Source organism: Phyllostomus discolor, chromosome 3 (genome assembly GCF_004126475.2).
Source record: "Phyllostomus discolor isolate MPI-MPIP mPhyDis1 chromosome 3, mPhyDis1.pri.v3, whole genome shotgun sequence".
Taxonomy (NCBI): domain Eukaryota; kingdom Metazoa; phylum Chordata; class Mammalia; order Chiroptera; family Phyllostomidae; genus Phyllostomus; species Phyllostomus discolor.
The window spans coordinates 64,546,630-64,561,602 of NC_040905.2; the positions used below are offsets into that span (position 1 = coordinate 64,546,630).

The 14,973-nt window shown below is 34.9% G+C and overlaps 1 protein-coding gene across 2 annotated transcripts in view; it reads right to left on the reverse strand.

Moving 5' to 3' along the window:
• The window catches only part of CHD1 (chromodomain helicase DNA binding protein 1), an 80,007-nt gene that overhangs the window by 38,877 nt on the left and 26,157 nt on the right, over window positions 1-14,973 (reverse strand). For both annotated transcript variants that reach the window (XM_036020586.1, XM_028515270.2), the window contains exons 6-15: window positions 14,087-14,236; window positions 13,678-13,946; window positions 11,832-12,057; window positions 9,456-9,556; window positions 9,090-9,268; window positions 7,864-7,991; window positions 6,890-7,106; window positions 6,129-6,218; window positions 4,685-4,875; window positions 3,888-4,076 (exon numbers count right to left, since the gene is read on the reverse strand). In XM_036020586.1, coding sequence (XP_035876479.1) covers window positions 3,888-4,076; window positions 4,685-4,875; window positions 6,129-6,218; window positions 6,890-7,106; window positions 7,864-7,991; window positions 9,090-9,268; window positions 9,456-9,556; window positions 11,832-12,057; window positions 13,678-13,946; window positions 14,087-14,223 — 1,727 coding nt within the window. In that variant the 5' untranslated portion in view covers window positions 14,224-14,236. The remainder of the gene's footprint in view (window positions 1-3,887; window positions 4,077-4,684; window positions 4,876-6,128; window positions 6,219-6,889; window positions 7,107-7,863; window positions 7,992-9,089; window positions 9,269-9,455; window positions 9,557-11,831; window positions 12,058-13,677; window positions 13,947-14,086; window positions 14,237-14,973) is intronic.

Consider the following 14,973-nt stretch of genomic DNA (forward strand, 5'->3'; position numbering starts at 1 on the left):
ACACGCACACACACACAAAATCAAGCACCAAAGCAAAATTGTACCACTATGAAGTTTACAATGTTGTATTACAGACCAAATATTGTTTACAAGACTGACAAACCTAGTTCGTAAAATTAATGGTAACTTGTTATCGGAACATAATTAATGGTAAAGGCTTAATGTAACATAGTGAGTAGAGTGTATTAATCCTTTTCCCAAAAATTTACTTTAAAAACGGTCAACTGTATTATCTATCTTAACTTTCTTATAAGTTTTACTCTATCAGGAAGCTAATACACAGACCTAAAGGAATCCTCGTGAAGATACCTGGTTTAGCCACACTAATTTCTCTTAAACCACAATTACACAATACATACACAAGTTATAGAAAAATTATGGGTGATTATCTAATGACTCTAAATTATATAACACATTTCTTCTTGCCATGATCCACTTTGTTTTCTACCATCTTTTACTTTTTTCCTTTTTACAGCATTAGTCTACCACATAATTTAAAATACTTATGAGGCGAGACCCAAAAAAACCTAAATTATCGTGTAGAGGGCCTACGATACAGGCTTTCTTCATCAGGTGAGTGTTCTAGGATCCTATCTGTATTGGTGGTGTACCAGCTGGCGTTGTTGTGAGAGGCTGCTTTTGGCTTCAGTGAATTTTTCCTGAAGACTCAATGAGTTTGCCCATTTCAGGAAGAGAGCACACCTCCCAATGTTGTGCTGAGTGTTCAGCAGTTTTTGACCAAAAATGGCAATGACCCCCATGCCCTATATTCCTTATTCACCCAATGTTGCACTGAGCAACTTGTTTTTGTTTCTCCAGATGAAAAAAGTGCTCAAAGGGAAATGCTTTGTAGGTTGAAAAGACAAAATAAGGGACTTCCAGCCATGATGGAGGTATAGGTAGACACACTGTGCCTCCTTGCCCAAGCAAAATAAGGACAATTTACAAACAAAATAACAACCAGAACTGACAGAAAATTGAACTGTATGGAAGTCCGACAACCAAGGAGTTAAGACACATTCACCCAGACTGGAGGTAGGAGGGGCAGAGTCAGGTGGCTGGGCAGAGAGGGGTCGAGACAAAAAAAGTGGTGGCACTGGGTGCACAAGGCAGCAGCTAACAAATCCCAGGCACACAAGACGGCAACGGGCAGACCCAGCGAGGCGGCAACTGTGAAGTGGAACACAGCATGCAAGGCAGCTGCCTGGCGGGGGCTGTCCCACATCGGAGCTCGCACAGATAAACCAGGAGAAACTGGGGAGCAAGACAGACCTCGCAACCCAGGGTCCCAACTTGGGGAAATAAAGCCTTAAAACACCAATTGAAAACAGCTGTGGGGGTTGAGGGGCTGGAAGAGACTCCCAGCATCACAGGAGAGTTCGATGGAGAGACCCATAGGGTCCTAGAATGTGCACAAGCCCACCCACATGGGAATCAGCACCAGAAAGGCCCAGTTTGCTGGGGGGAAGCGGCAGAAGGGACTGAAATCCAGCAGAGAGCGGAACAAGCGTCCCTCTTGGGACTGTTCCCTCTTGGACCCCTGCCCTACATATAGCATCACAACCCAGCAACTGGGTTGCCCCATCCTGGTGAACTTACCTAAGGCTCCACCCCTCATATGTAACAGGTGCGACAAGAGAAAGAAAAAAAAATGACACAACGGAAGAACAGATCAAAGCTCCAGATCAAATACAACTAAGCAACAAAGAAATAGCCAACCTATCAGATGCACAGTTCAAAGCACTGGTGATCAGGATACTCACAGAATTGGTTGAATTTGGTCTCAAATTAGATGAAAAAATGAAGGCTATGCTAAGTGAAATGAATGAAAATGCACAGGGAACCAATAGTGATAGGAAGAAAACTGGGACTCAAATCAATGGAGTGGACCAGAAGGAAGAAAGAAACAACCAAACAGAAAGCAATGAAGAAATGAGAATTCAAAAAAATGAGAAGGGGCTTAGGAACCTCCAGGACATCTTTAAACATTCCAACATCTGAATTACAGGGGTACCAAAAGGGGAAGAGGAAGAGCAACAAGTGGAAAAGTTATTTGAACAAATAATAAAGGAGAACTTCCCCAATCTGGCAAAGGAAACAGACTTCCAAAAAGTCCAGGAAGCTCAGAGAGTCCCAAAGAAGTTGGACCCAAGGAGGAACACACCAAGGCATATCATAATTACATTACCCAAGATTAAAATTAAGGAAAGGACGCTAGAAGCAGCATGAGAAAAGGGGACAGTTACCTATAAAGGAGTTCTCATCAGACTGTCAGCTGATTTCTCAAAAGAGACCTCACAGGCAAGAACGGGCTGGAAAGAAGTATTCCAAGTCATGAAAGGCAAGGACCTACATCCAAGATTGCTCTGTCAGGCAAAGCTTTCATTTAGAATGAAAGGGCAGATAAAGTGCTTCTCAGATAAAGTCAAGTTAAAGGAGTTCATCATCACCAAGCCCTTATTATATGAAATGTTAAAGGGACTTATCTAAGAAAAAGAAGATAAAAAAATGTGTATAGTAAAATGACAGCAAACTCACAATTATTAACAACCACACATAAAACAAAAAGAAACTAAGAAAACAACTAGAACAGGAACAGAACCACAGAAGTGGAGATCACATGGAGGGTTAGCAACAGGGGAGTGGGAGGAGGGGAGAGGGAGAAAAGGTACAGAGAATAAGTAGCATAGATGGTAGGTAGAAAATAGACAGGGGGAGGGCAAGAAAAGTATGGGAAATGTAGAAACTAAAGAACTTATGACACATGGACATGAACTAAAGGGGGGGAATGTGGGTGGGAGAGGGTATGCAGGGTGGAGGGGAATGAAGGGGGGTAATGAGACAACTGTAATAGCATCTATATATAGATAAATATTTATATATATAAATATATATCAAATATATATAAAAGGCAAAATTAAAAATGGCAGAAGCACTAAAAGGGCCTGAAAATCGATGAGTTCAAAAACTGTTTTGAGCAGTGAAAAAACATCTTGCTAGGTGCATTCCATCAAATGGAATGTACTATAAAGATGAATGATGTTTAAGCATGTAAGAATAAACACACAGTTTTTTAATAAATGAATTCTGGGGATTTTTTGGGTCCCTCCTCATATCTCTGATTTACTTCAAAATGATAGCAGGTGGAGGAAGTGGAGGTAGCTATAGATTTAAAAAGACTGGCTATAAGTTGAAAAAAACTGAGTGATGAGACTTTATTATATAACCTGTTTATGTTTGAAATTTTCATTAATAAACAAAAAAGTCATGTGATAAATTTATTTTTTAAATGTATAGTGCTTATAGATTTTACTATGAAATATGTTTCTGAGAATTCAAATTTATGTAGCAATACATTTTATACAATTAAATGTTTAAATAACTGTTAGGAGGAAGTTTTTGTTTTTTTTTTGGTTCATTAGTATATAGATCTGACATGCATAGTATATAGATCTGACATGCATAATTGATACAAAAGGATTAATATTAATATAAAAAACAGGCCTAAAATTATTTTCTAACTTTCTCTTTCAGGCCTCTCCTCTACCTGCCAATTATATAATTATTATAATTACATAATAATGCCTTAGTACCATGGAAATCCTCACACTCAAAAGGAACCCTGTATAAAATGACAGTATGAAACAGAGAAAAGCAACTGACAATGTATTAGAATGTGAATTATTTAGTCTTACATCATCCATGATAGGTGATGCCATTAGACATGCCGTTAAATTTCTCTCTGCCCCAATATGCCACCAAATAAACCTATTCTAAAATTCAAAAACTGTTACCCTATTGGGTGGATAGGGACACCTCAATGTGACAAGTACAAGGAGGTTCTTTAGAATTAAACGTTCAGATCATGTGCTTAGTTTACATCTTACTTGTAATACTGTTTCTGTAGAGCACTCATTTCCATTCTTAAAATCTGCTCAACCTTGGCAGGAAGCGATTTTTCCACATCTTTTTTAACTCTGCGTAACAGAAACGGCTCAAGTTCCTTGTGGAGGCTTGCATAACCATATTCTCTACCTTTGCCATGTTCTTCTTCAAAATCTTCCCAGGAAGAAAACCTTACAAATTTAAGAAAATGGAAGAATCACTAAAAAAGTCAAATTGCATTATGAGATTTTTCAGGGTATTCATATGTAAACAAAAAATAGATTTTTAGGAAAAAATCAGCTAAACCTAGTCACTTTTAATAACTATATAAATATAAAACATAAGGAGTTGTTTATAAAAATTATGATTCTGCCTGAGTTAAATAAAGAAGTATTTTCAAATATGGGAGTAATTATCACTAAAATACTTCTCCAATGATATGAACTTAAAAGTTCTGAAACTGCAGAAAGAGTGTGTATGGGACTAAAACAAGTTATTTATATACATCAAGTCTAATTTTCCTCATTTAGATAGTGGGATTAACAAGTAATCAGTTTTGAGGTTTTTAAGAAAGCTATGCTTTGAACATGGGCAAAACCAATTTTTATTATAAATGGGCTCAAGCTTATTTATTTGCAAAATAAAAAGATTAAAACAGCACTACAAATATAAGCTAATAATCTGTGGTCCAATGTTTTAGGACAATAAAACCTCTTCCTGACTTTATTACAGTACACGAATTATTTCCTGCTAAACTTAGCATAAAAACATTAAAATTCTATATCCCAATTTATCTTACTTTTCGGGCATAATGAAATGAAGCAAAGACCAGAGCTCTTTGAGGGAGTTTTGTAGAGGAGTTCCAGTGATAAGGAGACGGTGATTGGACTTAAAGTCTATTAAAGTTTTATACAGAAGAGAGTCATCATTCTTTAATCGATGTGCTTCATCTACACCTATAAATGCCCAATTTAGACCTCCAAGGAATGCCTTAAAATGAACAGAAGAACATAGTTAATATTTTGAAAGAAAAACTGAATTCAAACTCACACTTCCCATTTGAACTGAATTCAAATTATTAAAATGAAGCAAACTAAGAACAATCAATTTTCAAATAAAAATTATATCATTTCAAGATTAAATGGAATCCTCAAATCAAGTATGTCAACATGCAAAATAAAGTTCCTTCCATGACCGCTTCAGCTATGAGAAAACAAAGCATAATATTGCAAAATTTTTTATTATTTAGAAATTGAAAATAAAGGATGAAAAACAATAATATCACTTAAAAACTGTAGAAGAGACATGGCCAGGTGACTCAGCTTGTTGGAGCATCATCCCATACACCAAAAGGTTGCAATCCCCAGTAGGGGCACATATGGGAGGCAGCTGATCTATGTCTCTCTGTCTGTCTCTCCTGTTCCCTCTCTGAAATCAGTAAGACATATCCACATATCCTCAGGTGAGGATAAAAAAAAAAACAACACAGAACTCTATTTAAACAAATAATAAAATAAAAATTTTATAAGAGATTTTTAACTGAAGTTCAGTAAAAGCTTCTATTATTATCAATTTAGAGAAAATATAAATTTGGAATAGTGTCTCACTCCAAGTATAAATATAATTCACTGTATGGTTTCTATGAATTACAGATTTCTCATATATAAACACGAGTCCTGGACTTAAAATAGAGACAGGCCTGATTCTGCTGCCTAATAGTTGTATGGCCTTATGTAAATTCACTAACCTTTTTGAAACTTGATTTTCCTTTCTAACAAAGTAGAGGTAGTAATATCTTGTGAAGTAAATAAAAATTACTTAAAAATATTAACTATAAAAGAATAAGACAATAGCTATAAAAGCATTTAGCACAGTGCTACACACAATGATAGTTCAATCCTATTAACTAGCTACCTTTCTCCTTTTAAATAGACACTACCCCAAACCAGTTTCAGGAGAGTTAGGAGTTGGCAAACTTTTAGGTAAAGAGCCAGATGGTAAATATTTTAGGCTTTGGGGACAAATGTATGATCTCCATTGTATATTCTTTGGTTTGTTTTTATAACCTTTTAAAATGTAAATATCATTCTCAGTTCAAGGGTCATAAAAAAAAAAAATAAGCCAAACTTGACCCACAGGCTATGTAGTTTGCTGACCCTTGATTTAAGGTTTCTCATCCTATCCACAACACATTGTAAAGGAAACACCAATATCCACCAAACACAAACACAGGTAATACGCACCTTATCCTTCAATAAAATTTCATAAGTTGTTAACAGTATATTAAATTTTAACCGTTTGGTCTGGGGATGCATCCATTCATGAGTTCTTATCTATCAAAAAATTTTAAAGATAATTTTAAGACACACATTTTAAAAAGCATACTTTTACCTGAATATGGTAAATGTAAAGTATACTTTTACTTTGAATATCCACTCAAAACATACATAAAATTATGTATATATTTTACATAATAAAAGTTTAAATTATTCTTATACAGTCCAACACGCTATGTTGACAATGTAAATACCACAGTTATCAAAATCTATAAAATAAAGCAGACATGTCTTTAATACTATACACTTCTCACTGAAAGAAGTTAACAAAATACTACTGATTAACTTATTTAATAACATTTATGGATGAAATATGATATCTGAGGTTTTCATCACAATAATTAGGAGGAAAATACAACCTAGAGATACAGATGAAACAAAATTAGCAGTGAGTTCAAATTGTGAAGCTGGACACAGGAACATGCGGGTTTACTATACTCTTGTGTCTGCTTTCGTGTACATTTGGAACTTTCCAGAAGAATGAAAACAATCTATAAAGTAACACTAAAGCAAAAATTAATTTTTAATTACAGCCAATAAAAAAATGCATGGAGCACTTACTTTTTGGCAAGTTCTATATTAGAAATTAAAACTATAAATACGGGTAAAATACTTGTCTTCAAAGAAAAGTATGCCTAGATTTCTAAATTTGTGGAGAAAACACTTACCATGTTTCTGCTGTTAATGTCACCTAAATAAACCACAGCATTCATTTGAGAAGCCCAGGTCTGAATTTCCCTTTGCCACGAAGTTAGAGTGGAAAGTGGTACTACTAACAGAAAAGGCCCATATAATTGATGTTCATGAAACAAGTAGTTCAGAAATGAGATCGTCTGTATTGTTTTTCCAAGGCCCATTTCATCAGCAAGTATGCAACTATTTCCTCTACAACGTTAAAAACAAAGATCATGTATGCAACAAAGATTAAAATTTACAGAAAAATGTTTTTACATAACCCGTTACATGTTTATACAAATAGTTAAATAAAACTAATCTGATACCTGTTACATACAATATACCACTTTTATCAGTTATATAATAAATGTAAGAACTCAATAGTTTAAGAGAAGTAGAGGGAATTTACCATTTAGGTCACAGAAATTTAAAAAACTGACAATATTTTTTAATTAATCAATTATGTAGCCAAGTACTCAATCCATTAGCAAATGATGGAGTTCAAATATGCTAAGGAAAGAGTAAATAGAAAGACAATATAGCAGGAAAAACTGTAGCTGTGGTAAAGTTTTGAAAAAAATTGCACCCAAGTTACCTTATGTTGCCAATAATCAAGCAGGACATAGGAGACAAGGGGAAAAATGGAAGGCGAAATGAGTATCAGAAATAATTGGGATTAAAAGAAATAGTCCAGGACTAGTGTGGGATAGGAATGTGTATATATTCTCAGTTTAAGTTCAATAACAACTTATTTAAGTACTCTGACAAATGAACAGCTTAAACTCAAAACTGCACTGTTTTTTCTTCTTAGTATGTAATACTTATTGTTTATATACAAGAAAATTCAAAGACCTGCATATAAATACTAAAAGGTTTTATCTTTTATGTTGGTGGAAATCTTTTCCAACTCCTGCAATTGTAAAATGCTTACCCTCCCAAATTAAATAATGATTCAAAATATACTTACTTGCACCAAGAGTGAGCAAGCCAATTTAAACCATTCAGTTGATAATCTCTTAATTCTAAACCCTCATGTCCTCCAATATAGGATGGCTGCTTTTTCAGGGCTACAAATCTTGGCCTTTGTTTTAATACCTTTAGTAGAAATAAGTGTTCATATTATTAAATGTAAGAAATTATATCAAAGGATGAAAAGTCTTCAAATTTGAAATAACATCTCAAATCATCAAGCTCAGGAATTCCATGAGTCAAAATATATCTCAGGATTCAGTCAAAAAAAGACTGTTTTTTGTTACTTTAACAATAATATAAAGTGATATATTTTGTCATCCTTTGGAATAAAAAAATTAAAGAGATAATTAAATTCTTGCTGAAATATTTGGGTCTCGTTTATTTCATAAACAAAAGCTATGTCACTCATTCACTTTAACCATTGCTCTAACCCTGACCTAGAAATAAACCACAAAATTGGCCTACCCTTCCATTTGATTTCTGATTTCTAAATTACCATAAATTTAATTCAATCATGTAATAAGAAAACAAATTCGAGCCCTGGTCAGTCTGGTTCAGTCAATTGGGAGTCATCCTACAAACTGAAAGGTTGCAGGTTCAATTCCCAGTTAGAGCACATGCCTGGGTTGCGGGTTTGGTCCCCAGTTGGGGCACATGCTAGAGGGAGCTGATTGATGCTTCTCTCTCACATCGATGTTTCTCTCCCTCTCTTCCTCCCTCCCTTCTCCTCTCTCTAGAATCAATAAAAGAAAAAAGGTGCTTAAAAAAAAAAAAAAAAACAAATTCTAGTGGTACTAGACCCCAAAATTATCATTAAAAATAACCTGTAATACACAAGCTCTTTTATTAGGATACCTTTTTATAGGTACATGTTTCTTTTCCTTTCCTACCTTCAAAGAATGTATTTGCTACCTTCTAAACTAATCACATACATCTACTTTCCAAGGGATTGTCTCTAGTTGGCCCCTCTAGCTTACCACAACTATCACCACCAATTTATCACCTTTTGGGAACAGGTTTACTTACCAAAGCTAAAATACAGTGCCACATCTAAGATCACACAGGAATTATAGGAACACCATTTCCTGTAAGATCTACCAACCAAGCAGTTCTCTTCCTTAGCCTATCTGAAACCAGGATCCAGCTTTCCTGGGCTTGTAATATTTATGATGCATAAATACATTATGTCAACAGTAATTAAAAATGTCAAACAATACTCACTTTGCAATCTTTAAAAGGAGTGGTTTTTGATTGATTCCTGCTAAAATACTCATCTATACGTGCTTGAAACTTTTTGGAAATGAGAGCACCATCCTCCCAGCTGCACTCTGAGTATGGAAGGCCCTGCCATTTACAATAATAGTCAGGATAACCAGCTGCTGACTTTTGATTGGAATGAGCTGTGAGATAAATCAGATATTTACATTAAATCTTATCCAATGAATAATTCTTGGTAAAAACTACAAGTAAAAATTAGTCATCCGCTTTATAATACTCTAATATATAATAAAAGCAATCTACTGTGTTTAATGTATAAGCAATAAATTTAAGTTTTCAGATGTTTAATTAGAATCACTTATTACTAACCAATTATTCGCTCCACTATTTGATACTGTTTATGTAGGTCATCTGTAAGTTCTTGCTGGCAATTATAATATTCCACATCTTCTGGCGAAGCATTTTTCAACCTGAAAAATTGTTAAATCCAGGAACAGACTTCAGAATTTCTCCTAAATAATCCCCGTCCTTCCAAAAACTATTAGTAGCATGAAATCTCCCACTCTGCCACTTATCTCATGAGCCAGGTTAAACAATAAAGAAACTGAAAGAGAAATAAAATATGATTAATTTTTAATTTAAAAAATTTAGTACTTCCAGCCAAGATGGAGGTGCAGGTAAATATGCTCTGCTTCCTCACACAAGCAAGAGGAGGACAACAAAAAAGTTAAAAGCAAAAAAAATAACCAGAACTCACAGAAAATCAAACTGTATGGAAGTCTGACAACCATGGAGTTAAAGAAGAAATGTTCACTCAGACCAGTAGGAAGGGTGGAGACGGGCAGCTGGGGTGGAGAGGACCCATGGGCAAGGCGGCGGCTAGCAGAACCTTGGACTGGACAGTCCCACATCAGCATGCAGATAAACCGGGAGGAAAAACTGGGGAGTGTGACAGACCGAGAAACCCAGGGTTCCAGTCTGGAAAACTAAAGCCTCAAAACCTAACTGAAAAAAACCAGTGGGGGTTGAGGCAGTGGGAGAAACTCCTAGCATCATAGGAGAGTTCATTGGAGATCTAGGATCCCATGGGATCCTAGGATATACACAAACCCATCAGCACCAGAGGGGCCCAATTTGCTTATGGGTAGAGGAGAAACTAGTGACTGAAAGCCAGCCACAAGCTGAGCAAGAGGCTGGCTGTTCCTTCTCTGATCCCTCTCCTGCATACAGCACCACAAGGAAGTGAAATAAGTTACCCCGCCCTGGTGAATACCCAAGACTCCATCCATTACAACGTTAACAGGTGCTCCAAGGCAAAGAAATATAGCCCAAATGAAAGAACAGATCAAAACTCCAGAAAAAGAACTAAGAGATGAGAAGACAGACAACCTACCAGGTGCAGAGTTCAAAACACTGGTAATCAGGATGCTCACAGAAATGGTTGAGTACAGACACAAAATAGAAGAAGTAGTGAAGGCTATGCAAAGTGAAATAAAGAAAAATATAGAGGGAACCAACAGGGAAGGAATCCGGGACTCAAATCAATGACTTGGAGCTGAAGGAAGAAGTAAACATCCAATCGCAACAAAATGAAAGAACGAGAATTCAAAAAAATGAGGAGGGGCTTAGGAACCTCTGGGACAAGTTTCAATGTTCCAACATCCGATCATAGGGGTACCAGGAGAAGAGGAAGAGCAAGAAATTGAAAAGTTATTTGAACAAATAGTGAAGGAAAACTTCCCCAATCTGGTGAAGGAAACAGAATTCCTTCTCAGAGAGTCCCAAAGAAAACTGGACCCAAGGAGGAACACACCAACACACACCATAATTACATTATCCAAGATTAAAGATATCAGGAGAGTATCTTAGAAGCAGCAAGAGAAAAGGAAACAGTTACCTACAAAGGAGTTCCCTTAAGACTATCAGCTGATTTCTCAAAATAGACCTTACAGGCAAGAATGGGCTGGAAAAAAGTATTCCAAGTCACAAAAGGCCAGGACCTACATCCAAGATTACTCTATCCAGTAAAGCTTTCAAGAATGGAAGGGCAGATAAAATGCTTCCCAGATAAGGTCAAGTTAAAGGAGCTCACCATCACCAAGCCCTTATTATATGAAATGCTAAAGGGACTTATCTAAGAAATAGAAGAAGATCAACAATACGAACAGTAAAATGACAACAAACTCCCAACTATCAACAACTGAACCTAAAAAACAAAACAAAAAAAAAAACTAAGCAAACAACTAGAACAGGAGCAGAATCACAGAAATGGAGATCACATGGAGAGTTATCGACGGTGAGGAGGAAGGGGATGAATGGGTGAAAAGGTACAGGAAATAAGCATAAATGGTGGGTACAAAATAAACAGGGTAAGAGTAGTACTGGAAACAGAGAAGACAACTCATGTACAACCCATGCACATGAACTAAGTGGGGCAGGAATGCTGGTGAGAGGTAGGGTAGAGGGAGGAGCGGGATAAAAGGGAGAAAAAAACGGGACAATTGTAATAGCATAATCAATAAAACATACTTTAATGATATATGAGACATTCTAGGTGACTGTTATCAAGGATTTAGGTATGGGTATTCCTAGGAACTTTTAGCTTGAGATGCAATACAAATAAGTCCATAAGTAAGTTATTTCAGGTTTTCATTTTACTCTTGACAATGTATTCCTTATTAATAAAAACCTTAGTAATAATGTTTGATCTATAAAAATATTAAGTATAATATCAAACATATTTACCATCTTTTTGTTTCCTGATCTTTTTTCTTATAATTATCCAATTTTTTCATTCCTCTAACATTCTGCTGCTTAAGGGTTTCTTCTGTCTCCCAAGTATTGTGAATATGGGACCATCCTTTCCATTTAATTAAATACTGGATTTCTCCTGGTTCTTTGTTTTTTTCAAATCCTGCATTTGGGTCACCATCTGCTTCAACTGCATAGATGGTTGTAGTAGCACCAGTAGCTGAAAAAGAAAGCACATACACTCCCTGTAATTCTGTTATGGGAACATTACCATTCAACTAACAAATTGAAGAATACGAATAGAAAAATATATGTCCTCTTAAGTAAGTAAAGTATCAGGGCACAGAAATTTATGTTAAGTTATAATACACATATATAATAAAAATTAAAAATTATAGAACAGAAAAAGTATCTAGTTTAATCCTCTCAGTTTTAAAATTAGAATAACCATGTTCAAAATACAGTAGCACATCGAAAAGCATACAGCAATTTACAATAACTGTTGAATTATTAGAAACAAATATAATTTAAAATTTTTAAACACCGCATATCTCAAATTACTATGTCAAATTTATCTGTACCCCCATGTTCACTGCAGCATTATTCTCAACAGCCAAGACATGGAAAAAACCTAAGTGTCCATTAACAGATGAACAGATAAAGAAGTCTGATACATACACATACACACACACACACACACACACACACACACGAATATTATTCAGCCATTAAAAAAAAAGGAAATCCTGCCACTGTTACAACATGGATAGCATTTGAGGGCCTTATGCTGAGTGAAACAGATCAGACAAAAGGGACAAATATTGTATGATCTTCTATATAAAATTTTAAAAAAACTTATGGAAAAATAAATTAAATTTATAAATACCAGAAGCAGAGGGAATACGATGGATGAGGTGAAAAGGTTCAAAATTGATAAATAAGTACTAGAGATGTAATATACAACATGATGACTCTAGTTAACACTGTTGAATGGTGTATTTGCAAGTTATTACAGAGTAGATTCTAAAAGTCCTCATGACAAGATAATTTTTTTTTTGGTTACTATATCTATGAGATAATTGATATTACCTAAACTTCTTGTGGTAATCATTTTGCAACACGTCCCCTTAAACTCATGCAATGCTGTATGTCAACTATACCTCAATAATACAGAAAGGGGAAAAATGCATGTCAAGGCAACTAAAAATAACCAACATATTTGCGATAAAACGAAAATACATTTTGAGGAAAAAACAAAGCACTTGTGAAATTGAAAGTATGAATCTAAATAATTATTATTTAGGCATAGTAACAGAAAAACTAAGTACACAGGTTAAAAACTTTCTAATTATCTGTAATATACGAACTAAGGTCAAATGGATATTTGTTGAGAAAAAAGTATTCAAGCTAAGCAAAGTATACTTCACAGCAAATAAGTATAGCAGAAGAAAATCTACCCTCTTGGCTTTCAAATTGAAAATCTTTAAGAAGTACTTTATTTAATCTATTATTATTATTATTACTACTACAGGTTTTTAATTCTTTTTTAGAGAGAGGGGAAGGGAGGGAGAAAGAAAGGGAGAGAAACATCCATCAGTTGCTTCTGGCATGCCCCCAACCAGGAACCTGGCCCAAAACCCACGTGTGTGCCCTGACTGGGAATTGAACCAGTGACCTTTAGGTTCACAGCTGGTGGTCAACCCACTGAGCAACACCAGCCACAGCTAATCTAGTACATTATTATTGAAACCATGAAACAATAAATGTTTTCCTAAAAGGCAAAAGATTTATATGATCTGAAGAGAAACCAGAGTATACAATAAATTTTTTTTTTAAATACCTCCTTTTCTCCCAATCCGACAATCCATAAACCGTTCAATTGTTTCAAATTCCTCTTCCTCGGGTTGAGGAACATCCTCTCCACAGACTTCAAGTAGGTCGTCAGAATCTGTTTTCATTTCTTCATCTTCCTTATAGCTCACATTGACAGTTGCTTGACGACGAGAACTTCTTTTATCATTATCATAGTCTTCATCATAATCCTCCTCAGATGAATCAATCTGTCTCTTTTTTTGTCCAAGAATCTTCTTTCCATTTTTTGACTTAGATCTAGGGTAGACCAGGGGGAGAGAGGTGTTTTTTACATAAACATTGGCATAAAACCATCAATGAGAAACTGTATACAAAAAGAATGAATACCTCCTATAGCCAACAGTTTTCAGCATAAACCAAGAACATACTATACTTACCTATTTTGAGGTTTTCTACTTTTAACTTTGTTTTTTGGCTCATAATCAGATTCTGTTTCATCACAACTGCTTTTATCTCTTTCTTCTTCAGATTCAGAATCTGAACCACTCTGAGACGGAGATCCTGATCCAGACATTTGCCAATCCTCACTATATATAAAACATATAACTTGTGATTATTTATACTTACATCATATAGTAAATTTTATCTCTAATAAAATGCAATTAAAAATTGCCTTCTACTTAACAATAAAATATTGTTGCTTTCATGCATACTAAAAACATTTAAATGTCTGTAAAAAAGAAAAAATGCTAGAAATATGTGACACAGATTTCTCCCTATAACTCCAGAGTTTTCTTAATCATTTAGTTTATACCAGAGTGAATGGAAAATATGTAAATGTTATTTTGACTATCATTATGGAGAAAACATAGTATGATCATTTAAAGAGCACAACTGTATGATAATTATACTTGCCCTCTCAAAACAAAACATAAAAAAGATTCAAATCTCTTTCAATTTTCTGGAGATAGTAATTTTAAAAACATACTTCAAAACTGATTTTTTAAAAAGTACATGTTCATGAAGAAATTAAAACAGATTAAAAAGTATTTTTAAAAAATCAATCCATCTAAACATTCAATTATCTTTATTATTATTTTTAGTCTATTTCATTTCAATCAACATGTACAGACAAAATATTGGATGCATATAACATTCTGCCATAATACAGACTCCACATGAAAGATACACAGTAAGTTCTTATACATATGCACTATGTTCTGTCTTGTAGTCACTGATTCTACACCGTTGCTCTGCATCTCTTGCATCAATGACTATGTTAACAATTACATAAACAAGTATGTATGATAAAATCTGGTTTGTG